The 23,609-nt window shown below is 48.3% G+C and overlaps 10 protein-coding genes across 10 annotated transcripts; 4 read left to right on the forward strand and 6 right to left on the reverse strand.

The window, feature by feature from the left end:
• Positions 1 to 153: 153 nt before the first annotated feature.
• On the reverse strand, positions 154 to 1,443 carry BX661DRAFT_197153 (uncharacterized protein; the record flags this gene model as incomplete). The annotated part of the gene is made up of 4 exons (XM_051538110.1): positions 154 to 375; positions 417 to 722; positions 761 to 991; positions 1,036 to 1,443. 4 exons carry the CDS (start codon positions 1,441 to 1,443, stop codon positions 154 to 156), a joined length of 1,167 nt encoding a protein of 388 aa, XP_051393025.1.
• Positions 1,444 to 4,414: 2,971 nt separating this feature from the next.
• BX661DRAFT_179545 (uncharacterized protein) lies at positions 4,415 to 7,680 on the reverse strand. Its single transcript, XM_051535220.1, has 3 exons — positions 6,691 to 7,680; positions 5,713 to 6,356; positions 4,415 to 5,050 (listed from the first exon to the last, which is right to left on the reverse strand). The coding sequence occupies exons 1-3, from the start codon at positions 7,366 to 7,368 to the stop codon at positions 4,519 to 4,521; spliced, it is 1,854 nt and encodes a 617-aa protein (XP_051393026.1). The 5' UTR covers positions 7,369 to 7,680; the 3' UTR covers positions 4,415 to 4,518.
• A 1,683-nt stretch (positions 7,681 to 9,363) lies between these two features.
• BX661DRAFT_86101 (uncharacterized protein) lies at positions 9,364 to 10,197 on the reverse strand. Its single transcript, XM_051539531.1, has one exon. It carries the CDS (start codon positions 10,103 to 10,105, stop codon positions 9,521 to 9,523), a length of 585 nt encoding a protein of 194 aa, XP_051393027.1. The 5' UTR covers positions 10,106 to 10,197; the 3' UTR covers positions 9,364 to 9,520.
• Positions 10,198 to 10,702: 505 nt separating this feature from the next.
• On the reverse strand, positions 10,703 to 11,638 carry BX661DRAFT_179550 (small-subunit processome). Its single transcript, XM_051535221.1, has 2 exons — positions 10,958 to 11,638; positions 10,703 to 10,910 (listed from the first exon to the last, which is right to left on the reverse strand). Exons 1-2 carry the CDS (start codon positions 11,524 to 11,526, stop codon positions 10,775 to 10,777), a joined length of 705 nt encoding a protein of 234 aa, XP_051393028.1. The 5' UTR covers positions 11,527 to 11,638; the 3' UTR covers positions 10,703 to 10,774.
• Positions 11,639 to 11,835: 197 nt separating this feature from the next.
• On the forward strand, positions 11,836 to 12,757 carry BX661DRAFT_179551 (survival motor neuron interacting protein 1-domain-containing protein). The gene is made up of 2 exons (XM_051535222.1): positions 11,836 to 12,555; positions 12,612 to 12,757. The coding sequence occupies exons 1-2, from the start codon at positions 11,897 to 11,899 to the stop codon at positions 12,682 to 12,684; spliced, it is 732 nt and encodes a 243-aa protein (XP_051393029.1). The 5' UTR covers positions 11,836 to 11,896; the 3' UTR covers positions 12,685 to 12,757.
• A 667-nt stretch (positions 12,758 to 13,424) lies between these two features.
• On the forward strand, positions 13,425 to 14,834 carry BX661DRAFT_86113 (uncharacterized protein). Its single transcript, XM_051539532.1, has 3 exons — positions 13,425 to 13,922; positions 14,037 to 14,165; positions 14,373 to 14,834. The coding sequence occupies exons 1-3, from the start codon at positions 13,620 to 13,622 to the stop codon at positions 14,664 to 14,666; spliced, it is 726 nt and encodes a 241-aa protein (XP_051393030.1). The 5' UTR covers positions 13,425 to 13,619; the 3' UTR covers positions 14,667 to 14,834.
• Positions 14,835 to 15,449: 615 nt separating this feature from the next.
• BX661DRAFT_179554 (mannose-P-dolichol utilization defect 1 protein) lies at positions 15,450 to 16,565 on the forward strand. Its single transcript, XM_051535223.1, has one exon. It carries the CDS (start codon positions 15,567 to 15,569, stop codon positions 16,326 to 16,328), a length of 762 nt encoding a protein of 253 aa, XP_051393031.1. The 5' UTR covers positions 15,450 to 15,566; the 3' UTR covers positions 16,329 to 16,565.
• Positions 16,566 to 17,315: 750 nt separating this feature from the next.
• BX661DRAFT_179556 (SHQ1 protein-domain-containing protein) lies at positions 17,316 to 19,211 on the reverse strand. Its single transcript, XM_051535224.1, is given in 4 exon segments — positions 17,316 to 18,514; positions 18,577 to 18,782; positions 18,812 to 18,942; positions 18,954 to 19,211. The coding sequence occupies 4 exon segments, from the start codon at positions 19,169 to 19,171 to the stop codon at positions 17,354 to 17,356; spliced, it is 1,716 nt and encodes a 571-aa protein (XP_051393032.1). The 5' UTR covers positions 19,172 to 19,211; the 3' UTR covers positions 17,316 to 17,353.
• A 407-nt stretch (positions 19,212 to 19,618) lies between these two features.
• On the reverse strand, positions 19,619 to 21,405 carry BX661DRAFT_179558 (uncharacterized protein). Its single transcript, XM_051535225.1, has 5 exons — positions 20,720 to 21,405; positions 20,659 to 20,691; positions 20,244 to 20,432; positions 20,129 to 20,208; positions 19,619 to 20,096 (listed from the first exon to the last, which is right to left on the reverse strand). Exons 1-5 carry the CDS (start codon positions 20,939 to 20,941, stop codon positions 19,967 to 19,969), a joined length of 654 nt encoding a protein of 217 aa, XP_051393033.1. The 5' UTR covers positions 20,942 to 21,405; the 3' UTR covers positions 19,619 to 19,966.
• A 962-nt stretch (positions 21,406 to 22,367) lies between these two features.
• BX661DRAFT_179560 (thiolase) lies at positions 22,368 to 23,469 on the forward strand (the record flags this gene model as incomplete). Its single annotated transcript, XM_051535226.1, has 3 exons — positions 22,368 to 22,610; positions 22,722 to 23,141; positions 23,180 to 23,469. Coding segments are annotated over exons 1-3 (849 nt in total), but the record flags the coding sequence as incomplete, so codon positions are not given.
• Positions 23,470 to 23,609: the final 140 nt, after the last annotated feature.

Below are 23,609 nucleotides of genomic sequence, written 5' to 3' on the forward strand. Positions count from 1 at the left end.
ACTCGCTGATGCTATTGCAGCACGCGCACATCTCCGATCACGCACGATTCTTGTCGCAGAACCAGGTGCTGTTTAAGGGTACATATCACGTGCTAGTGATGCGTAATAATATATTATTTGTTATTATTGCAATAAAATATCGTATCAAAGCGGTTAAGCGCTCTCCTTTTTGTTGTCTTCAAGCATCTCAATCCGCTGAAGGGCTCCGGCCATCTTCTGGCTGAGCGTCAAGTACGCTGACCAGACGTCATCCACAGAAGCTGGCGCAGTCAAAGCGCTGACAGAGATGCCGGCGCTGACCGTCGGCGAGGAGTGCACCGTCGACACCTGGTCTTCGTCGCACTCGTCAGCATCCTCGTCCTCGTATTTGGGCGACTGCGTGCGTGACAATGTTGTGACAGACATCGAGTTCACACCGACGATGAAATGATCGAGCGCCGTCCCGATGCCAGCATCGGGACGCCATCGATGGATGGCGGAGCAGCTGGGGCCTTGCGCATAACTTCCTCAAACGCTTTGTTTCCCATGGCCTGCAGCAGGTGCTGCTCCAGAAACAAGCACCTGTTGACCAGCTCGCGCTCCCTCTCGTTGCGTCGCTTGCGGAACCGAGCAGAGGCACTCGCGTTGCGGCGGCGACGTTCCTCAAGAATGCGAGCAGCCTCAGCTTCGGTCTGTCCGTCCACAGACGGACTATCCTCAGTGCGCTTTATATTCTCTGGCACCTCGCTGGTGCTGTTCATGGACTGCGAATCGCGCTTACGACAGATGTCGCTAGACTGAGCATGGGCGACTCTGAGTCCTGATTTGCTCTCCGCCGGCGCTTGACAGACATTGTCTCGCTTTTGATGCTATTGGCAGTGGTATGCTTGTTGGTCATGTTGGTGTGGCCTCCAGACATAATGTTGATTAGAGGAGTCACCGACGTCATGGGAGTGATGGTACGGACATCGATGGTAGTGAATAGGGGGAGCTGCTTCCGCTCCCGCTGCTGCTGCGATGCGAGTGAGCGTAAGGATGCGCGTGTGGGTTAGAGACTGCCAACGTCAGCGCCGCCGCACAGTTGGAGGAAGGCACAGCCGTTGCCGGTGGGCTGCTTGTGGCGTGCCTGGAGTAGGAGTTTGCCGCGTGCTGGTTTCCAACAATGTACCCTGCAGCATTGTGCCATGTAGACTGGCCCTGCACCTGGGTCTTTTGCTGGAACTGCTGGTAATGGTACGGCTGCTGGGGCTGATTTTGCGAGGAGGGATAGCCTGGGTGCGAGGTGGGTGCCGGGAGAGGTATCGGCTGCTGGCGCTGGTAATGGGGTTGGCGGTTCCACGTAGACGCCAAATGCTGCTGTTGCTGCATTTGAGGATGTCCCTGCGAGCTTGGCAGCTGGTGCTGACTTTGGTGCTGCGTCACAGGGAACCGGGGAGGGTAAACATGCTGATCAGAGTTGTTCATTTTGTTGCAGTTCTTTTCTTTTGATTGGTCCTTGAAGGCTTTTTTGTTACAAGGAATAATACAGGCTTGAATTAACAGAGAGATGGACAGAAGTATAGATGTATGGATAGGCAGATGGAGAGAAAGCTTGAAGATGTGACTGTGGATATAGTAATAAATAGTGATAATGGTTATGATGATAATGATGATGCTAGTGGAAAACCTAAAAGTAAAACAAACAGAAAAATAATGTTAGAGAGTGATAAAGCGACAAGTGTATGCATACGCGTGTTTGGGAGACGTTTTCATTTCTAGCCGTTTCTATCTTATTTCATCGCAATAAAAACACTCCAAAAGACCGACAAGGACTGTTCTGGACAATATCACGAACAATCCGATACTCGGCATGAGCTGCGTGTTTGATTTGTGCAAGCAAATATAAACAGAAAAAAAGGGGTGACGCAAGTACGGTCCGTTACTTTTGTTTTAATCGTAAATCCAAAAAAAACAGCTGAGCGCGGAATATCAAAAAAAATACAGAGTAGATTTAAAAGGGGGTGCACTTTAGGCTTCCCAAATGCAACTGCTATTACACAGTATCTGAAAAGGGACAAGAAGCTGCTGCCAAAACAAAATCGGGTCTGGAAAAGAGAACGACAATCCAGTAAATCGAGCAAATTTAGTGTTGAATGAAATGGGCAGTCGCACAGCAGAGCAAGGCAAAGAAAAAGGGGGTGCAATTCGGTAAAGGAGAGGCACATAAGGCGCACATGCAGCATTAACGCACAGGCGCATGCGCACGCTTAACCCAGATCATGCATATGAATATTTTCTTTTGCTAAACAATTGCTTGCATAAACAGTATCAAACATGCAACAAAATAAGGAAAGTAAGGAGGGGATGGGCAGAAACAGGGATACTGTGCGTTGGCCTGCCACAGTAGACTACCCTAAATGTTTGTTTACAATAGCGACAAAGTAAAAAGGGGGAAAGGGTCTGGAAAGGGTCTGGAAAGGGTCTACGCTGTCCCTCGTTCTTACCTGATAAACTGCCAGGCTTAGGGATAATTAATAATTAGTAATAATAAAGATATATATGCGATAATTAGGCCGAAAGGCTCTGCTTCTATGGGGATAAGAATATGAATAAAAAACTAGCTAAATGTAGGACGACAAACTATAGTGGACCTGCAGGTGGGAGGCAGGCTATATATACATACATGCAGCAAATTAAGAACAGAACAAAAGTAGCCATGCCTCCGAGTACGAATCTGAACAGCCGGCTTGCTCTGTGTCAAAAAAATTGCAATGTCGCTCATATTGCTAAGGTGAGCGCGTGGGAGCGCTGAGCTGTAGGTTAGGTTTATAGAAATCGGATGAGCGGACAATGAAGTAAAACGGGGAAAGGGGGCTCAAGGCAAGGAATAAATAAATAAACGAGAGAGAATTGCGACAAATTCCGAGCAGGGCCAGTGGCCAGTGTGGCCATGCAATGATGCGACGAGGAGCAAATACAAAACAAACAAATAAACAAATTTCAAGTACTAAAATGGATAGTGATGGACAAGCTGAAATATGCAGACCGTGTTCGATGTACGACCTTGGTGAGCAATAGACAGCCAAAAAATTGCATGAGAAAAAAAAGTCACTCCAAATTTCATTTTCAGACACAGAAAAATGCCAAGCGAGCACATAACACGAAGGAATCGTGCGTACGTGCGTGCGTGGCTCACTGGACATATAATGGATCTGCAACAAATTTATTTGCACATCCTGCCTGCTATTTTCTCACTCACAATATCTTGTTCTGGGGAATTTGGATGCGGCTGAGGATGAGGGATAGTGCGAAAACAGATGGCCCATTGCGTGCGACAGCGCAATAACCCGCTTGCAGAGCGGCGGATGAATGAGAAATTGGATGTTGAAGTGAGAAGTACTGTTCACTGTGCTGTGCACTTCCAATTGTGCAAATCACTATTTTTGACAGTTTACAAACTCCGCCATATTGAAGCGCAAGCCTTGGCTGTATTTCTACCCAATCGATATCTTGAAGATTTGCCGAACAAGACATCGAGGAAACCCGTGCTAGCGCCTTTGGAATGACAAACGCACATCCCTTTTGGTGTAGTGAAATGTTTTTTAATGACCGCATCTGGACCAATCACCGGTTGTCAGCCAAGAAACCCAAATAAAAAATACGAGGTTGTTTTAAGCGTATCCCTGTGCGATAGCACATTCTATACATGGATGCCCACACTCTGCACATCGTACATTGCACATCTATGCTGCTCTTCTGCCAAGCGAATTTGTCAGAAAGCGCTTTCCATGTTGACTTGTCAGACTGGTGGCAGACGTGCTTGCACATACAGATATGTGCAAATCTGTCTTTTTTAAAGCCACTTATGTGCGTGCTCTAATTAAAAATCAAAATGCCAGTTCCCGAGCTGCATTATTTGAAAGTGCCGTAAACTGGTGCGACCACAGCATTTTTTGCGCGCCCTTATCTGAATCACCACCTTGGGGACCTACTTTTTTGGGATGGAAGCGTTCTCTTGTGGCATCCAGCATTGAGGAGCAAAGGGCATGGTACGACCTTTGAAAGCCTATTTACAATACCTGTCGCAAATCAAACCAAAAAATAAAATTTTGCTTTGTATATTCTTGTTTTATTTTGCTGCTGCTGTCGCTCTATGAACTTGTTCGTCAGTTTTATTTATTTAAACATTGTTCATCTATAAATGTGTCGTAATATTGCCCGCCATTGTTCTTGGGGCAGGAAAAATAACTCGCAAGACAGGTAGCAAACAAACAAACAAACAAAGAATCCAGAGACTTTGTGGAAAACAGGAGATTCAAAATCTCTACATTAAACGCCGCTTTGCGCTACTTCCGAGCCTGCAGATCGTGCATAAATATGCAAACCTGGTAGCAGTGGCTTATCGCACAAAGTCAAGGTAATATTTTCAATATTCAATACTATTATTTTTGTATTTGTTTTAGCCACTCTGAAAAGTAAACAACAAAGTTACAGCGCACCGCACTGCGCGCAGCTTGAATTTGAGAATGCAATCATCCATTAACCAAATCAATAAAAAATTCACTGGTTACCGCTGGTCGAATCTACAGGAGAAGGCAGCAGCCCAATCGACCTTGTCTGGTTTGCATTACACGTGGCGTGGTAAATGGTGCCGTCGACCTCGACCGCGTTGACAAACTGCCAATCCTCCTCGTCCTCGTTGAAGCGGCGTTCAAACGGCTCTTTGCAAATTGCACATGGACTATTGTTGTAGCCAGAAGGCACTGCCAGTGTCTTGCGCTTCAGCTCCTCAATGTTCTTTGCGTTATTCGCGCCCTCATCCTTGGTGTTCGACTCGCCCTGGGCAGAGTTTCCCATCACGACATCATCGTCGTTAGCAGCTGCCTCCCACATTGTCCGCGATGCATACCACCCGCGTGGCGCCGCCCTTTGTACGCGGTCATTCTGCGAGCGCAGATTGCGTCGGAAGTGCCAGTCCAGGTGCTTCTTCATCTTCTCCTTGCCTTCTTCAGTGTCGGCAACCCGCCATCCACACTGCGAGCACAGCTTTGGGAAACCCTCGTAGAGGATGTTGAAGAGGCCCGGCCTGGTCCTAATTTTTTTGACGCAAACAAAGCAAAAAAACACATTTGTTGAGTATCAGTATATTGTGTCGCGCTGAATTACGTTTTATTGCATGCATGCACGCGAACAAACAAAGAAACAATTGAATATACAAGCCTGGAAAGCAAAATGTGCGCAATAGTAAGATGTTCTTTTTTGTTGTTAAATGATATTCTAATATATGCGAGCAGTTTCTAAGAACAAAGAGCCGGCAGGACAAACGCATGTATGTATGGATTAGCTGCTGCAACGGGGACACTCGGCACTTGCTTTCCAATGTCGTCGGTGGCGGCATGTTTTACGCTCTTTTTCTCCTTTTTTCCCCACTCTTTCTCTCTTGATAACTGGTAAGGTTTTCAGGGCGATTTTTTAGAATGAAAAAGCTATACATGTGTTAAAGGCGCGTGCGGCGACCTTATATAGAAAATTTTATTTGTCCTACTGCAACAGCAATGAAGCCGATATATGCATCCTCCGACTACTAGGCGCCAGTGCAAGGCACTAGGCGCGCACTCGATAAAAGTGCCTTTACGCACATCCAGACAAGTACAAATACAAGCACAACTACAAAACAACAGAGCATAGCATAGCAAAGAAAAATAGCAAAAAAACACTTCAGAATACTAGCGTGCGTTTATCCAAAAAACATACCTTGTAATAGATGCTTGGGTCAGCGGAATCGGCTCCAGCTGTGAGAAATACTTGTAGCCAGAACCCTGGTGTTGGGGCACCAGTAACGCTCCCAGCGAAGTCGACAGCCCAGGTGCAACCTTGCTCAAGCTGCTCATCAAATCGGGCCGTGACATCAGATTTTGCAAGAGTTGGTTGGCATCGGTTGGCATTGCTGCTCCTGGTGACTGGGTAATCAGACTGCCGACACGGCCGCCGTGTGAAGCGCCGTGGCCCTGTGGCGACGGGAATGCTGTAGATTGGCTGCTGCTATCGTGCCGGACACTTCCAGCCATCACATGTGCTGGAGGCGGGTGAGGGGGCGTCGTAGACCTGGTCGAACCAGGCGCACCGTTGCCAGCATGCCATTGCGCGCGAGCGCTGTTATTGCTATTCTGAGGGTTGGTGGCATCAGCGTTGCTGGTGCTATCAAGATCCAATAGCTGCCGACGAATCTCTCTCACTCTTTCGGGCGAAAGAGTGGTCTCGGCCACACTCGCCTTTATCTTCTTGAGGGCGTTGATGGCGGAGAACAGCACCACATCGCTAGGGCAGCGGTACAGCTCGACTTGCTTCTTCACCAGGGCATTGCTGACCTCCCGCAACAGGTCTTGGTTGTGGATGGGCTATACGGAGCGGGTAATTACAATAAAGCATCATATTGTTTAGCAATTTTGATTCGCAAGAGATGTGGAGGGGTGCACTAAATTTTGCGGAGATATAAAATTAAAATAAAAAACTAGCAACTCCAAACGTGGGAGCTAAATTGGCAGCAGCTGCAAATTTAACACTTCATTGTCACTTTCACCGCACTTTTCGAATGTGCCTTTTATCACCCAGTAATCACAAATACAACGAAAAACAGCTTTGCGGTGCATAAACATTAATATTACAACACAAGCATATCAACAAGGCTGTTTTTAGCCACGTTGGCCTTGCCTGCTCAAAAATTACACTTACCCTTTCTTGTTCCGGCATGCGGCGTCTCTTGTTCGCGGCGTGGTCCTGGCCGGCAGTATTGGCGTATCTGTCGGCCCTGGCAACAACCTCACGCTGAATCAGCTGCTGCCGCTGCTCCAGAGCATGTTTCTTGCCATACGACTGTATTTTAGTCAGGTCGTCCAGCAGGTCCTCTCCCTTGGTCTCTGGAAGAGTCGGTGTAAGGTCCTTGGCCTTGGCCTTAAGCCGGTTTATATCCTCTTCGATTTTCCGCAGTACAAAGTCGGGGAACACGTTCTTGTGGCCGCCCTCAAACCCGTGGCGCCAGGTGCCCATCGTGCGCTCCATATTGCCCTTGACCTCGTCGTCTACCGATTTCCACATCTCGACAAAAATTTTGCCGATGCGGCCGTGCAGCAGAGACACATACATTCCGCCAACGTTCTTAATGATCGAGTCCAGAAGGTAAAATGCCGGAAGCTTGAGCTTGGGCACAGTGAAGCGCAGGTGGTTCTCAATGGCCGTAATTATGGTCTCTGCCTCAGCAACGTTGGCCTCCGCTTTCTTTGACAGCTCGTTGATGATGGGCTTTGAGCTAAACGTCAGCTTCGCCAGCTCAGCCCGGTAGTCGCGGTAGAGGTGCTTGTTGATTGCCGCAGTAGGGTTGGAGTTTGCGGCGGGACCTGGATTGCTCGCCATAACTGAGTAATTGTAATAAAAATAAATGCTCGTATGAACGCTTGTTTAATTGAAGAGTAAATATCAAATTCGAACGTGGCTGTTTATCCTGCTCGAATATCCTGCGCGTGTACGCTGTTTTTCTCGGAGTGTGTTAGCTGGCAGCAGCGCTTGATTGCCTTAACGAAACTAATTGAGTAATGTGATTCGGCGGGATTAACAGGAAAAAACTGGATGATTTGTAAATGTAATATATTTATTGAATGAGTATTTAAAAGAATAGAAAAATGCTTTGAGAGAAAAGAATAAAATAACGAAAGAACGAGAGAAAAGGTGCAAGCCTGTGATTAATTTTAAGCAAGAAACTCCTTTTCTTTCTCTTTGTTCTTTTTGGCGTTTCCCGCCTTCGTTTGACTGCCGAGGCAGGCCATTTTATATTTTTGACTCATCGCGAGAATTGATTTCTTGATTTTTAAATCAAGCTTTGCCTTTCAGATTTAACAAACCATGCGAAAAAAGAAAAGCTTTGTGTCGGCCTGCCAGGCACTTTCGGGGGGCGCACAAAAATAGGCCGAATGTGGCATGCACGAGACATTGGCGGTGCCCTTTCAAGACTTCCAAAAGAACAAATGGATTACGCGGAATGACGTAGAGCGGCATTCTCCATCTCTGATGCATAAACATTTCAATTTGTGTGTACTTTTCCTGCTTCGGACAAGGGCACCCCAAAAGCTGGTTAAGAGATGACAAAGGTGTGCCGCACCATGGCCTATTTTGCTTTTTTATTTTTCTGTCTTGCCCAATGGCTGCTTTCGGTCGAAATGAATGGCAGCAACTCTGGTGTAATGAAGATGGCCCTGTGTGCTGGGCCCAGCCATTGTCGATGTAATTATGTCGCTGAGGAATGGCAGGCACGGGAGAGATGGGCAATCGAGAGCGAAAAATTGTTATATAACTTGGTCGTCCGCTTGCTTTTCCTTTGCCTTTTTCTCTTTCATGTCTGTTTTTCCTCACTCAATTCAATTTTTTGGCACTCATTCCACTCGAGCCTTGTAAAATTTTTCATCAAGACCTCTAAAACCTAGCCACTCACGCCTAATCGTCACCTGCCCTCACCTGCCGTCATCAATAGCTCGCTGCAGTGGTCACCTCGAAGAACATAGATACCATTCGCCGTTACACTCATTCACTCACTCATCCGCCCGCCTAATTTTTTATTTGTGAACCAACCCCCGCCCGTTGTTTCTCTTCACCACCCGCGCCCAGAACACAAGCTGGCCGATATTATAAAAGACACCCCCACATTACGCAATGTCCGAAGTCGCCTCTATGCAGCAACAGCATAACCCTACCACAAAGCCCGGGCTTGTCCGCGGAGGCATTGCACAGATTGACGTGGATAAGCTAGAGCGACACATTTCAAACGAAGTGCTGACCTACAGCCAGGGCGGGTACCCACGTCAAAGCGAGAGATACTACCGGCTAATGTCTGTTCTCCATATTACCCGCATGCTGTACCATGACGGCCATTGCCAGCCCATTCACCGCGAGTTTTACAAGCGGCTGGCTCAAATCCACCACCAGCAGCAGCCGTCGCAGCAACCACATCAACAGGCGCAGCAGCAAATCACTTCTACACAATGAGATAACCGCAAGGGGTGACCTCAATTAATCTATTTTGTTTTATTTTTATTTTCTACAGGCAGCTAGCAGAAGAGACTGCGGCGAAAAGCGTCTCAGACGCTACTTACGCCCATTCACTTGTTCAATTCTCTTTTTTTGTAGCACCAGTTCTCCAGCAAGAGACTACTGCCATTTCTCTCGTTCTACTATTAGACATGGATGCTATCTTTAACAACGCAACCACACATTATTTTTCCCTCCTTTTTTCCACATGCGTATCCTTGATTTTTTGGTGTAATTTTCTGTAGTCAGCATTTTTTGTATTAGATTTTGTTTTGTTCTGAATAAAAGTCGAGATGCCAGCTGCGAGCAAGAACCAAACAACGATGACAAATAAATTGTCAATATTTGTCAAATAAGTAAATATAAGCTAGATATCGCAAGCCCAAAAACAATCAACGAGGTCTATTATTTGCGACTGTGGTGGAATTGCAAGATACGCAATATCATTCTCAGACGCGCGAGCGATAACCCCTTTGCTCGTTCCAAATTAATGGGGCAGAGTACTGTGGTAGCGGTGCCTCGGGTGTTGTATTGGGAGCCACGCCGCTGGGCCACTCTGGGGGGCAGATGGCCACATAGCGGACATAATTGCCTGCACCCCCAATAAATTTGGGAACCCTGTGCTCAGCAGACATCCAGTGGCCGGAACCAAGTGCAGGTTCTTGACTCCCTCCGCCTGAGCGTATCCATGCGCAAGCAGCCAGCTTTCTGCTGCAAAGTTGGGTGTCATGTCGGTGTCCAGAGGCTCGTGACCGTGGAACAAAATGTTGCGCTTGAGGTGCAAGAACTGCACAGCCTCAAGCGACACCTGCGGGAACACGTCAGTATCGACATGTGGCCACGCTTTTGACCAATCCGAGCGCACAAACACGACTGAGCGCACGGGGACGCGTCCATGCACAGACTCCCACTGCACAATATCGTCAATGTTTAGCGCGTACGAGCTGTTCTTCGCCGCTTTTGGCGAAACGTCGATGACCACTAGCTTGCGCAGCGCAAATGTCGCCGGGATTTCGTCAGATGCAGCAAAGTATGGGTTGAAGTGCGCTGGCGCGTCGAGCTGTGTGCCCATCTGGTCTGTTGTCAGCTTGTACGCTGTGGCGACAAACCCATCCTTGTCGTATGCGAACGCTTCCCCGTGAACTTGCTCACTGATGGCGAGAAGGTAATGTTGCCGAACCCGCGCCAAATGGGCATGTCGGGCGTAATAGTGTGCGTCAAGTCGATGTACTTGGACTTTGAGAACAGTGAGTCGTATGCATGCCAGAGAGTATCCGCCTGGTTTGTATTGTCACTGCCCGAGCGCTCGGAGAGCCCCGGGTGCCCAATGCGTGGTGGACAGGGTACATTTTCTCTGTTGGCCGCGTCCGATGTGCCAGCGCTGTGCCTGCCAGACAAAGCCAGCCAGCCATTGCCGCAGTCACTGTTGCAGCGATGTTACGCATCGGATTGAGGTTGGGCGCTGCCGGAATGTAGAGGATAAGCGAAAGGCAAAAAAAGAAAATATAGCACCAAATGTGCGTCAGAAATAAATAGTAGCAAAAGAAAAAGGTGGGTCCCAATGTCGAGTGCTTTGACAAGAGGCTGCTATTTCAACAGCAAGTGAATGTGCTAAGCGCCATTCTCTTCCAAGACAATACAAATAAAATTCACACAATGTTCGTGTGTATAGAATTGGGGTTTAATTCCATTAATCAATTATTCGCTACAAACACTTCAACACTGCATTTCAATAAACAGTTTACTTCTTGCGCTCAGCCCTCCACTTGTAGACGGCAAGGCCCAGCCGATCCGTGCCGACCTTCTTCTTCTTGCCCTTCTCACGCAGTGCCTTGCGAATCTCCATTTCCGACTCTGTCCGCTTGAGATAGTCCTCTCTGCTCAGGCGCTCCTTGAGCTCGCGCAACTTGGCCTCCCGTGCGACGCCGCAGCCCGGAGATCCTTGTTCGAAGGGCGCGCAATGTCTGTCTCCTCAAGAACGCTGAGCGTCGGCCGGTTGAATTTTCTGTTCATAAACTCGGGCAGCGTGTCAAAGTGCTTGGCGGCATCAAAAGTGCGCACCTCCTCCTCGTTGTCCACAAACACGGTGTGCCGCGGGCCCAAGTGCACATTCTTTGTAGTGTCGACAATGTGCATCTCGCTCTGCAGTCGCTCAATCTTGTGTCTGTTGATATCGCGCTGCATCCTCACGTACGTGATATCCTGTGTGTCCATCAGGCGCTGCATCTCGGGGGTTATCACCTCGTTGCGCTCCTCGATATGCTGACCGTTCTTCATCTGCGACCGCTCCATGTTAAAGTAGAACTCATCGGGGTTGCGTGCCGCTGCGCGCTCACGCAGACGCTTAAGCTGTTTCTGTTTACCGCTGTAGTCCCGCGCGCGCAGCACGTAATCCTTGTGCTTTTCGAGGTGGCCAAGCTTCTGACGGCTGGCGATCTGACCACGCTCCTTGTGCTCGCGACGCGGCGCGAACTTTTTCATTGACGACGACATTTTAAGGTGACAAAAAGTATGTATGTATGTATGCGGAAGTGGAAAGGGGGCTGGCTGTTTAATTTTATATAAATTGAAGCAGAGGAATTGAAGTGCTATATGTGAAATGCGGTCGAGCAAAGAGAGAAAACTGTTGTTCATGGTGGCAACCAAAAAAAGGCAAAGAAAAACAGTTGCAGAATTGAAGAAAAAATGTATTGTGATTGATCAAAGAATCAACCATTCGCCTGTCTCATAATTTTGTTGGATCGACCAGCCAGTGCTAAAGCAGTCGCGCCCAAAAATCGCGCCCAGCAATTTGGGTCTGTCGAGCACTTCCATTCTTATATTAATCCGTGCCAATTCTTTGCTTGTTATACACATATCGCGTATGAGTAACAATGACTCTTTTGCATACGGCCAGCGCGGTGCACTTCCCATATCAAACAATGTTTCACCTGGAGATCTGGACCAGGAACCCGAGAGCGGCGAGCAGTACATGCTGCGCGTAATGATGGAAGCCGCAGCCGCGCCAAAAATCGCCGTAGCCATTAACCGCGAGCATCTTATTTCCCAAACCACACTGAGCATGCGCAGCGGCAACCGGCAGTCGGAATGCAGCAAAGACGCGAGTGAGCTTGAGTCGCCGCCGCTACTCGAAGTGGTCTTATCGACAGAGAAGTGGCGCCAGAACTTTCGTAAGTACTTTATGCAGCAGAGATCCAAGTTCAACCGCATGATTGCCAGTGTCGATGTTCCTGACGACTTTGCCCTCCCGGGTAGTGGGAATTCCCGCGAATGGAAGACATTTTGCTACGAGACCAGCGGTAACTCTCCAACTAACCGAGCTATGCTGCACGCACTAGCTGTGATGGATCAAGCAATGGCCCTGAGACTTGTAAAGTGGATGTCCGCATGGCTGGCGGCTGATAAGCTGTGGCGAGCGGAGAGCATCTGGCTGTGGTATTTGATACTCAAGTTGGATAGCCTGCTAGACCAAGAGGACATACATATGCTGCGCGAGCTCTGCCGGAAGCTGAAAGAGTGCGGGTAGTAGTCGGACACGTCACGCAAAATGATTTGCCAGGACAAATACAGGGTCGCAGCGACGAAATAGCAGCGCTCAATATTCTGATAGCCGCCGTGACGCGGGGATACAGGCAGCATGATTTGGAATGATAGTATATTTATACTCAACAAAAACTTTTTAACATAATATATCCAAGCAGCGCCATTCTGGTAACTATACGAGCTCTCAACTGCAATTGCATCAAATGTCGGCGCACACTGCCACAATGTAAGTGGTAAACATCGAGTGTTTGTTTCCACCTTCCCCGCACACACATGCATTGGGAGTGCATGTTGACCACGCGTCTTAATTATTATCGTATTTCATCGGAACCCAATTCGGGGTTCTAGATGCTAACAGACTGGCCTCATGGAGTCAGTCACACTTCTCCACCTCAGTAATGTGGGGTAAAATATATATTTTATAAATAAAATATCATTGAGCATGCGGCTAATAAAAATGCAATAAACATTTTCAACATTGCACATTGTATATTGCGCATACTATCGATAGAGCACAAAATAAGCGCTGTCATTTACATTGCAATATCTTTTTCTCCGCCCATTTGTCATGACAATACGATTTGAACATGGCGTTTGCATGCGCCTACTTTGAAGATTTTCAACAACACATTTGGCAAGCACAAATATCCTTTATGTTGTAAGCAATATACAGCTAAAAAATATTTGGCATACTGGCACAAAAAATTTCCCCACACACACAAGCATACAAAAATATTTACAGGTTTTATTTTGCACTATTGGCAGCATAACAAGCATACTTTACACCAACACAATAAATCGTATATAAACGCGGCAATTCCCCGACTAAACATCCAAATTGTATTATTATCATCATTAACCTCTTCTAGCTTCTCGCTTTTCTCTCTCAATAAGCAATTCAAACAGTGCAACCGACTGGTACTACAGACAGGAACACGCCTTTTATCGCTTATAAAACAACTCTATTCAACCTTTTTCTTTAGAGCACACTGTTTGCTTTCACCAAATCACCTTTTTAAACAAGAACGTATTAGGTCTATAAAATGAAGTCCTCATTCAACGTCAGCATCCTCTTTGTCGCCCTGGCTGCCGCTGCCATTGCCAGTCCTGCTGATGCCCAGCTCGGCCTAGTCAAGCGCAGCAACTACTCAGTCACTGAGGAGAGCTCATCTGAGGTGCCTCCCACTTATGAAGGCCATGAGGAGTCATCGACTGAGGTCCCTCCTACCTATGAGGGCCATGAGGAGCCATCGACTGAGGAGCCTTCCACTGAGGAGCCTTCCACTGAGGAGCCTCCCACTTATGAGGGTCATGAGGAGCCATCGACTGAGGAGCCTTCCACTGAGGTCCCTCCTACCTATGAGGGCCATGAGGAGCCATCAACTGAGGTCCCCCCTACCTATGAGGGCCATGAGGAGCCTTCCACTGAGGAGCCTTCCACTGAAGAGCCTTCCACTGAGATCCCTCCTACCTACGAGGGCCATGAGGAGCCGTCGACTGAGGTCCCCCACTCGAGCTGCACTTCCACTGTCCCTTCTCATCCTTCTACCGAGTGCACTACGACAGTTCCCCCGACCACCACCACCGAAGTCCCTCCCCCACTACCACCACTGAAGTCCCTCCCCCAACTACCACCACTGAAGTCCCTCCCCCAACTACCACTACTGAGGTCCCTCCTCCGACCACCGAGTGCACTTCAACTGTTCCCCCGACCACCGAGGTCCCTCCCCCAACTACCACACTGAAGTCCTCCCCCAACTACCACCACCGATCCCTCCCCACTACCACCACCGAAGTCCCTCCCCCAACTACCACCACTGAAGTCCCTCCCCCAACTACCACTACTGAGGTCCCTCCTCCGACCACCGAGTGCACTTCAACTGTTCCCCCGACCACCGAGGTCCCTCCCCCAACTACCACTACTGAAGTCCCTCCTCCGACCACCACCACTGAAGTCCCTCCTCCGACCACCACCACCGAAGTCCCTCCCCCAACTACCACTACTGAAGTCCCTCCTCCGACCACCGAGTGCACTTCAACTGTTCCCCCGACCACCAATTCCACCCCCGGCCCGTCGACATCCACCATGACAATTACCACGACCATCACCCCCACTACCGATGATGGCATGACCACCACCCCCACCACTGATCACAACACGACCACCACCCCCACCACTGATCACAACACGACCACCACCCCCACCACTGATCACAACACGACCACCACCCCCACTACTGATGACAATATGACTCCTGTCTATGAGGGCCATGCCAATACCACCTACGAGGATGGTAGTGTTCCAGTGTACAGCGCCTAAGCTGTTGCAGCAACTCTAGTCTGAGGGGATGGGAGGCTGTGGGTCAACGTCTTTTTTGTTTTGGAGGAACCTCTTTTGTCTGGGCACTTGGGCGCTCAGCTTTGGATGGCAGTATCGTCTTTAATTTTTGCACAGCATATTAGCTTGCAATTTACTGGCAGCCCGTCTACTCTTAGCCCAGCCCTGGCCATTCAATCAGTGTGGTATTACAAAATTGGCCTTGGTGGTCGACTGCTTCGGCATTTTTGCTCAGTTTTTCTATTTTATTTTTTCATTTCTATCGTTTCAATCAACGTTCTAGGGTTCAATAAAGATCATATATACATTTTATATTACATTAAAACGTTAAACCTTCATATGTGAACAATCATTTTTCTAATATGCGATTTTGTTGCTGTTGGTGCCGTTTGATTTGACCTTGCGCAAAAAGCAAAAAAAATTAAATCTCAGATAATCATGAACTCAAAAAATGCGCTGGCATTATTGTGCGCGCAGGGAAAAAGGGCCAATGGATTCCTTTGTTTATTTTTAATCCCTTCTCTCCTTTTTATTTTTTCGTCCTCGCTGTTTTGTCCTTTAATTCGCTCTTTGAATTTCCCTTCTTCTGCTCAACATTTAAACGATCCTTTTATTCGCAATTAGCAATCCCCAATTCATATTCACCAGAGAGATGACCGCCTCGTGGCTCCCTAACCTTTTGCGCAGCCCGCTGGCCGCACTCATCAGCGAAGACTGCACTGTCACACTTGTCGACCAGCTGAACATCCTCGAGCCGCACTGCCTTCGCCACGCACTGTCCAAGGGTCTTGGTCTTGGCATCGTGCTTGGTGGCTGCGTCGTCAAGCTGCCGCAGCTTTTCAAAATCCTTAAGTCAAAGTCTGTTGCCGGAATCAGCCTCAGCTCGTACATCCTCGAGATCCTGGCCAATGTGATTACCATCGCGTACAACTTCCGCAAGGGATACGCGTTCACCACATACGGCGAGGCTCTGTTTATTGGCGCACAGAACTTTGTAATCACGCTGCTCATAATGTCATTCACCGGCCGTGCAGGCCTCGGTGTTATTGCCGGTGCACTGCTGCTCGCCTTCACGTATTCCCTTTTCGATATTTCGCTTATCGGCGGATCTCTGCTGTCGACCCTATATGGTCTGACCATCCCGCTGGTCATTTCGTCGAGAATTCCGCAGATATACACCATTCACAAGAACAAGTACACTGGTCAGCTGTCTGCATTTGCGGTCTTCAACTACTTCTTTGGCACAGCCGCCCGCCTTTTCACCACGCTTGTCGAGGTCGACGACTCGCTGGTACTGCTCGGCGTCATTCTTGCAACCATTGCTAACGGCGTCCTGGCTGCCCAGATGGTGTACTACTGGAACGCACAAGCCCCCAAGGACAAATACAGGTTGGACACCAAAAAGAATGAATAGTTGCATTCATTTGCGACGACAGCCAAAATATAATTATGCGCGTGTATTCGTGCATGCACCCTCGGTTCTGGCGCTGTTAGAATTTCTATTCACAAAACATTAATTAACAACTTTGCTTTCAATATATGGCGTTGGCGGTATATTGCGTGTAGTTTTGATCTTCCGATGTGGATGGGCGGGCCCCGTGCGAACGGAAAACGCAAGCAAGTTTGAACAATGAATGAATAAATAAATAAAACATTTTAAACACGTTATTGGTATCTCGAAAACGCGGTAACCAGCAATTTATTTTATCCTGGATTTATCAAAATTTCCAATTAAACCAATTGTGAACTTTTAGTCGCACTGCCTCATGATGGCCTTGGAAGCGAGCTCAGACATCCCTTCTTGGTACACTTGGAAAACCCTCACACGTGCATGTGCAGCTATTGCAGTCCACCATGTACACCATACCTGAGTGGTTCGATATGCATTCAAGGAACGCTTTGGGATATTCTGTGCCGAAAACACCCTTGTCGCAAGGAATGATGTTCAGCAGCTCGTTGGCCATGCCTCTGATACAGCTGTTGATTGTCAGTTTGTCGCCCGATGTGCAGTCGGGCAGACCACGAAACTGCCCGCCCCCGTAAAGCCGCTGGCATTGCGCGATATCCGTACCATTCGTTCCCTGACACTGGTCAATGGCACTTTCGGAAGTGGCGGAACTGCGGTTTAGCAATAGCATGATGACCTTGGCTATATCCTTGAGCTGCATGTGTGTTGTTTTAGAAAATTAGTGCGTGTTTCTGTATGTTTGGACGTAATTAGTTTAATATAAGCAAATAGCTTTTAAACAAATAAAAGCATTTAGCTGGGCCTCCCTCGTAAAAAAAGAGAAAATATTCACATTAACAAAAGTTCTGAGCTTGAGAATGTGCTCGCGCCGTAATTCTTTTTTTTGCAAATACAAAATGAACTTTTTACGCAGCACATTCTCACAACGATTTCAAAAAATAAATGTATTTACTATCTCAGGGAACACAATATTAGTTGTCGTCAATGAGCTCAATGAGCGGCTTCTTGCGCGGACTCTTGGTATCGTTTCCGCTAGCGCTGCCCGACTGCATAATACTCGAAAGAAGCGCAGTGGCAGGCGACTGAACAGTGTCATTATCCCACGCAGATATCGCCTGGGCAGCGTCCGCATTGGCGTCCTTACCAGCGTTCACACTAGCGCCAACATCAGTGCCAACATTAGAGTTGGAGGAAGTTTCAGTGTCAACAATGTTGTCGTTGTCGCCGCCAATAATTTGCACCAGCTTCCGTCTTGACTGCACTTCTTCAACCTGCTGCTCGCTTGGTTGCACACGGCCCTGTGCAGCGAGTGATAGCCCCTCCAAGTGGGCGGAATCGTTGTCAACATGCTCCTCGCCAAAATCTACTTCGCCAGCCATCTCTCCCATTTCAGCATCCACAACTTCGCTATCCTCCTCAGCCTCACTCTCGGAGGTTTGCAAGGCAAGGTCCTCGAAGGCGTCCAGATTCCAGCCAATATCATCCTTTTCGACTTCAAAGCTGTGCAGCTTATGAGCCAGTGAACGGATCGCCTTGTCGCTAGCCTGGGTCTGCAGCCACACGCAATAGTCGTCTAGGAATATTTTGCTATAAACGTAGAACACGTCGTGCTTGTCAAATAACTCTTTGACTTGGAGCATGGTCTTTAGCAACGCGCGGCGGCCGAGCTTGAAAACCACGTACACATCCTCGAGCGCCTTCTCGCAGAGCTCCCAATTGCGGTAAAGCGGGTACGCCAGCCCACGGCGGAAGCAACCGACAAGGACGGACTGCAAGGTAGTAAACTGCTCCAAGTTTGATAGCGAGGGTGACACCGCGCCAATTGCCCATGCAGATTCCACCGTGGACTCCCCCAGATTCGCACGCTGATCGAGGGAATAAGCAAACACTATGTCCACCAGGCCGAGATATACGGCCTGCCGGTTGGCAATTATATGTGATTTGCGTGGAAGATCCATCATTGTCTTCTTTTCCTCGTCGGTAAACTCGAGCTGGGCTATCAGGTTATTGGTACTGGAATCGCCGCCGCTCGTGCTGGTCACCCCCGCGGTAGTATCATCCTTGTTGGTCTTTTGGATCTGGCGCAGAGTGGAGTACATTGCCGTCTTGTACTGAATCAGCGGCTGGATGTCCTCGTCGTTGATATAGTTGGACATATAGTATCCTCGTCAAACTTTGCATCTTCGATGGCAACCCGTCTTTGCCGCCGATCCTCAGCAGACATATTTTCTGGGTCCTCTACCTCGTTGATCTCATTGGCTGTCGAATGAACATGCTCCAAAAATCCAACGTATTGCTCGTTGAAACCGTATTTTGCCGATCCCATGAGCAATGTGTCAGTATCTGGGTTGGCAAGCGACTGAGGGATTTCCCACTCAAACTCCTCATCGTTAAGTATCGCTTCCTGGTCCTCGACGCTGATGGTCCACCAATTTCTTCAATGCCCGGACGCCCAGCACGGCCATCGCTCTCGGTCTGCTCTGACTCCCGTTCGCGCCTAGTCGCTAGCAGGCTTGTGAGCAAGTCGAGGTTTTTAAATTCTTCTCCGGGAGTTTGCTTGCTCAGAGAAACCAGAATGTCGCCATTGCTGCATCTAGTGAGGCTGTTGCCGCCTCGTCCTCAACCACTTTGCCGGGAAAAGTCAGGCGCAGATAGTAGGGACTGGCAAATAACTTGAACTGGTCTTCATCAACGTCAAATTCTATCGTCTGGGCACGTACGTGAGGCGCATGTATCGTAACATACACCCGTGTTTCGTCCTGGCGGACGCTGAATCGCGGTGTAATCATTGTTTCGCTGCTTGATCGAATGTGTAAAAATATGGAGAGGTTTTAAAGCAAAAAGATATTCTGCCGAAAAATTGGCCTGGATTTTTACCACTGACCACAACGCACGCACAAATAGGCATTGTGTATGGGCCAATTTCACGTGAAAAGGGTTATTGAAGCTGTTCCTTGAATGCTTTGAGTACTTTTTTGACGAATTAGTGCTAATTCGACCCGCACTATTCTGCGTAACTCAGCTCACAGGAACAAATCATAAATCACAAATCATAAATCACAAATCGCAGCTCTACTGCAATTTACATATTACAATAACAAAAATATAAGTACAAAAATAAGGCGCCTTATAAGCGGGCGGCTTTAATTTGATTCTGCTGGACAAAAAACGTCCACATTTTGCCCAGAGAAAATAGATCTACAGATCTACTTGCTCCTTTGACAAAACCCTGTTCTGTGTTAAACAACTGACAGCTATAACTGCCATGATATGTGGGTAAATCAATCCATGCGCTGCCTGCGGGGATGAGTAGAGGGTTGCCTCCTTGGCTTTGCGCCTGGCTGCTGCTGCTGCTGGTGCTGCTGAGTCTCGGTCAAATAATCTCATTTAATTTTATACCTTTGGCAAAAGATGTTAACATACTTTACCTTTTAATGAAATGTGAAGGTAAGTGCGTAAATGCAATCTCCGAGGTTACCCCGAAGGTTGAGGATTTGTTACAGTGATTTTTATTTTACAAGATTTGTTATGCGAGGATAAGCGGGAAATTAAACGGTGCTTATTAGCTCCTTTCCAAAAAAAACTCAGCACGGCGTTTTGAATGTTCGTAGGCTCATCAGGATACTCGCCGCAGCAAACACGTCTTCCTCACACATGCTAGAAACAGAGTTCGAGGGCTGGTGATTCGGCTTCTGAGTCTGAAAGATTCTGGTGCTCTCATTTCATAATCGCCTGCGTAGCTCGACTGTTTGGCATGGCCACGCTGCTGCGCCAATGGAGAGTAACTCTCGAGCAGCGTCGCTTGCGATGACAGCGACGATGCAGACTCCGGGTCGCGTTGGTAGTAAGACGGCGCGGGACATCGATGCCGTATCCCTTTTGTGAGTCAGCAACTGCATACGGCCCATTTCCGAAACCACCAGGCATCATGGTCTGCTTACGGTGATCGACATGCCCTGCCATCTGAAACTGTTGGATCTGCTGCTGCTGAATCTTCTGCGAAGCGTAGGCCATGGGGTCGTGCGATGCGTGACCGCCGGCAGACGCCACCTAGATAAATTTATAAATTACAAAAGGAGAAAATTGGACGCAAAAAATTGTTAGTAGAGTGTACGCATGGCATTGTGTAGTTGCAAATTGCAACCCACTATTCGAACAATGATCCCAACATGGGAGTGCGGCATTCAGCACAATATTGTTTTCATTTTAAAAATGCGCAATCGTTTTTACAAAATCGGGTGTTTTAGCTCGAGCCTAGCTGCTGTTTATCACATACCTGTTGGATTGCCGCTTCTTGAGACACCAAGAGCTCGATACGAGGGCAAACGACGCGGAACGCCGGGATATGCAGCATCTGCCACAGCTGCAGACACGCCAGAGTGCTGCGCATAGCCCTGAGCAGAGGGAGCAGAGCTATAAAACTGCTGCTGCTGTGCACCTCCTGTTGTTGCCGAAGCATACTGGTAGTGTGCGGGGGAAGAAGCTGCCGATGTCGCTGACATATAGCCGTGAGCGCCGTTGGAGAGCGTAGGGTGTGCGGGGCGCTGAGAAAATTCCATACTTTTTTTCGTTAAAACTAGAGAATAATAAACGTGTGCGGGTTACAGATAAAAATGAAAAGCGGTGTTTTTTGTTACTGCTGTTGTTGATAGCAGAGACAGGGGGATGGATCGGAAGAAGAAAAGTAGGGAGTAGAAAAAGGAATAAAGATGCAAGAGAAAAAAGGTGGCGGACAGTACTTCAATGAGGGAGAATAATGCCAAGACAAAAGGGAATAATGTCGGTGGCTGAGTGAGCTGTGAGTGGGTGGAGTGCGAGCTGTGTTGAGAAAAATGTTCCTTAGAAACTCTAGCAAGGCGGTAAAAGGGGCAAGTAGTATTTGGAAATAAAATATTGGTCAATAAAAAACAAGCGAGAGAAAAATTAAGTATGAAAGAGAAAGAGAAAGAGAAAGAAAGAGACGGGTGGATAGTGCTAAAAAAGAATAAATGCGACGGAGAAAAAAGAAGGGAAAACAGGGGGGAGATATAGATGCTAACAGAAGAAAATGGAAATTGAAGAGAAAGTGAAAACAGAAAAATATTCTATTTATATTGTTCGAATTTATAATAGCCAGTTTTCCTTTTCTCATACAAATCGTGTAAAAACGGTGCTTCTGCTTCTGTTGTTCGTTGTTCGTTGTTCGTTGTTCGTTGTTCGTTGTTCCCCTCTTTTTCTTTTTCTCAAGTGGATTGCACAGGCAAGCAAACTGTATGCTGCGGCTTCCAAAAAATGACCTGCAACCGCTCGGCCAATCAAGCAGTAATGCCGCCTTCTACGTTTTCGCGTGCCTTGCTGAGAGGCCAAAGCAAAGCGAAGCAGGGCAAAGAGAGAAGGCAATTGTCTTTGTTGCATCATTAATTATGCTCGCTCGCATAAAAATTACACAATGGTATTACAGAATACAGTCATTGCTCCGAGCTAATCTGCTCGTGCATGCGCGTCGACAGTGTGATAAAAACAAACGTCAGATGATGTTGTGGCATTCGAAATCAAAGCGACGGCTTTGTTTAGTACGCTCTTCTGCCACACGACCATCAAGTTCAGGTCAAATGATCAGCCAGAGTCCCTGGTTCTGCGAGACCGAGCAGTAAGTCCCAACAAAAGCGTTTTCGACAGGTGCAGCCACAACTGGCCGTTCGAGATAAACCCGTTTTATAAAGAGCCGTGGCTCGCATGTGCGTGCTACCAATTTGCCATCGGCTTGATCGATTAGCACAAGCCACAATCTGAATTAGCACGGGCCGATACGTTTTTTGTTCCCAGGCTTAGCTGCGACTGCAATGCAGGTTTTAGATAGCGGAAAATTGAATCATGTGCCCTCTTTATCTTATCTCACGCTGTAATCGCTCGCAAGCAGGCAGGCAGGATAGCCAGGAATGTGAAAGAAAAATGCAAAACAAAGGTGCGCCAGCAAAGAAAAAGGATGCAGCTTGAAAAACCTCACGCATCTTCTCTCTCATTTACCTGATTATATTTTTATCGCATTTTTCTCATATTTTGTATTCTACGCATTTATATTTTCTATATTACACCAAAGCAAATCAACCATGTCTACTCGCAAGCTCATCGACGTTGTCATCGCCTCTGCCGTGCGCACCCCCGTGGGCTGCTTCCGCGGATCCCTGTCAAAGCTCACTGCATCTGAGCTCGGTGCTGTGGCCATTCGCGGAGCCATCGACAAAGCAGGTACAGTGCCAATATAACCGCAGTTTTACACGATCGGCGGAAAATCCTCAATAAATTCGCACCAAACCTAATTTAATTCCGCATATTGACAGCTCTATTTCTTCTTTGTAGCTATCGATTCGTCGCACGTGAAAGAGGTGTACATGGGCAATGTTCTCCAGGCCAACCAGGGCCAGGCGCCGGCAACGCAGGCGCTGATCAAGGCAGGTCTTTCCGAGTCGACGCCCGCCACGACCATCAATAAGGTCTGCGCCTCGGGCATGAAGGCCGTCATGCTGGCGGCGCAAAACATCCAGGTGGGCGCGCAGCCCGCAATGATTGCCGGCGGCATGGAGAGCATGAGCAATGTGCCCTACTACGCGCCACGCGGCAAGGAGTACGGCCACTCAGAGCTCAGTGACGGAATAATCAAAGATGGTCTGTGGGACCCTTACAACAACTTCCATATGGGCAACTGCGCAGAAAACACTGCTCGCAAACACAGCATTACCAGGGAGATGCAGGATGCCCACGCCATCGAATCGTACAAGCGTGCCGCGGCGCTTGGAAGGCTGGCATGTTCGACGCAGAGGTTGTGCCTGTCGCTATCAAGGGGCGCAAGGGCGAGCAGATCGTTTCGATCGACGAGGAGTTCACCAACGTCAAGTTCGACAAGATCGCTTCGCTGCGCCCGGTTTTTGAGAAGACCGGCACGGTCACCGCTGCCAATTCCAGCACGCTCAACGATGGTGCCAGCGCGCTGCTGCTGATGGCTGCCGACAGAGCGTCGGAGCTCGGCGTCAAGCCCCTGGCCCGCATCGTGTCATATGCCGATGCGGCGACCCTGCCCATTGATTTCCCCATTGCCCCGTCGCTGGCCGTGCCCATTGCGCTTGAGCGCGCTGGCCTTCCATAAAGGACATTGCCCTGTGGGAGTTCAACGAGGCCTTCAGTGTTGTCGCCAGAGCAAATGAGAAGATTTTGGGCCTGGACGCTGAGCGCGTCAACATTGCTGGCGGC

Source organism: Kickxella alabastrina (genome assembly GCF_025024165.1).
Source record: "Kickxella alabastrina strain RSA 675 chromosome Unknown BX661scaffold_6, whole genome shotgun sequence".
In the NCBI taxonomy this organism is placed as follows: domain Eukaryota; kingdom Fungi; phylum Kickxellomycota; class Kickxellomycetes; order Kickxellales; family Kickxellaceae; genus Kickxella; species Kickxella alabastrina.

Coding starts and splice junctions, on each gene's coding strand:
- BX661DRAFT_179556 (XM_051535224.1), bottom strand. CDS start 19,171: ATGATTACACCGCGATTCAGCGTCCGCCAGGACGAAACACGGGTGTAT. Junction 18,783..18,811: donor TCCGGGCATTGAAGAAATTG/GTGGACCATCAG, acceptor AGGACCAGGAAG/CGATACTTAACGATGAGGAG. Junction 18,515..18,576: donor AGGATCGGCGGCAAAGACGG/GTTGCCATCGAA, acceptor ATCAACGACGAG/GACATCCAGCCGCTGATTCA.
- BX661DRAFT_179545 (XM_051535220.1), bottom strand. CDS start 7,368: ATGGCGAGCAATCCAGGTCCCGCCGCAAACTCCAACCCTACTGCGGCA. Junction 6,357..6,690: donor GCATGCCGGAACAAGAAAGG/GTAAGTGTAATT, acceptor CGCTCCGTATAG/CCCATCCACAACCAAGACCT. Junction 5,051..5,712: donor ACCCAAGCATCTATTACAAG/GTATGTTTTTTG, acceptor CAAAAAAATTAG/GACCAGGCCGGGCCTCTTCA.
- BX661DRAFT_179551 (XM_051535222.1), top strand. CDS start 11,897: ATGAGTAACAATGACTCTTTTGCATACGGCCAGCGCGGTGCACTTCCC. Junction 12,556..12,611: donor CGGAAGCTGAAAGAGTGCGG/GTAGTAGTCGGA, acceptor ACAGGGTCGCAG/CGACGAAATAGCAGCGCTCA.
- BX661DRAFT_179550 (XM_051535221.1), bottom strand. CDS start 11,526: ATGTCGTCGTCAATGAAAAAGTTCGCGCCGCGTCGCGAGCACAAGGAG. Junction 10,911..10,957: donor AAGGATCTCCGGGCTGCGGC/GTCGCACGGGAG, acceptor GCGCCTGAGCAG/AGAGGACTATCTCAAGCGGA.
- BX661DRAFT_86101 (XM_051539531.1), bottom strand. CDS start 10,105: ATGGGCACACAGCTCGACGCGCCAGCGCACTTCAACCCATACTTTGCT.
- BX661DRAFT_179554 (XM_051535223.1), top strand. CDS start 15,567: ATGACCGCCTCGTGGCTCCCTAACCTTTTGCGCAGCCCGCTGGCCGCA.
- BX661DRAFT_86113 (XM_051539532.1), top strand. CDS start 13,620: ATGAAGTCCTCATTCAACGTCAGCATCCTCTTTGTCGCCCTGGCTGCC. Junction 13,923..14,036: donor CTGAGGAGCCTTCCACTGAG/GTCCCTCCTACC, acceptor CCTTCCACTGAG/ATCCCTCCTACCTACGAGGG. Junction 14,166..14,372: donor CCCCGACCACCACCACCGAA/GTCCCTCCCCCA, acceptor CCACCACCGAAG/TCCCTCCCCCAACTACCACC.
- BX661DRAFT_179558 (XM_051535225.1), bottom strand. CDS start 20,941: ATGGAATTTTCTCAGCGCCCCGCACACCCTACGCTCTCCAACGGCGCT. Junction 20,692..20,719: donor CAGATGCTGCATATCCCGGC/GTTCCGCGTCGT, acceptor CCTCGTATCGAG/CTCTTGGTGTCTCAAGAAGC. Junction 20,209..20,243: donor AAAAGGGATACGGCATCGAT/GTCCCGCGCCGT, acceptor CGCGACCCGGAG/TCTGCATCGTCGCTGTCATC.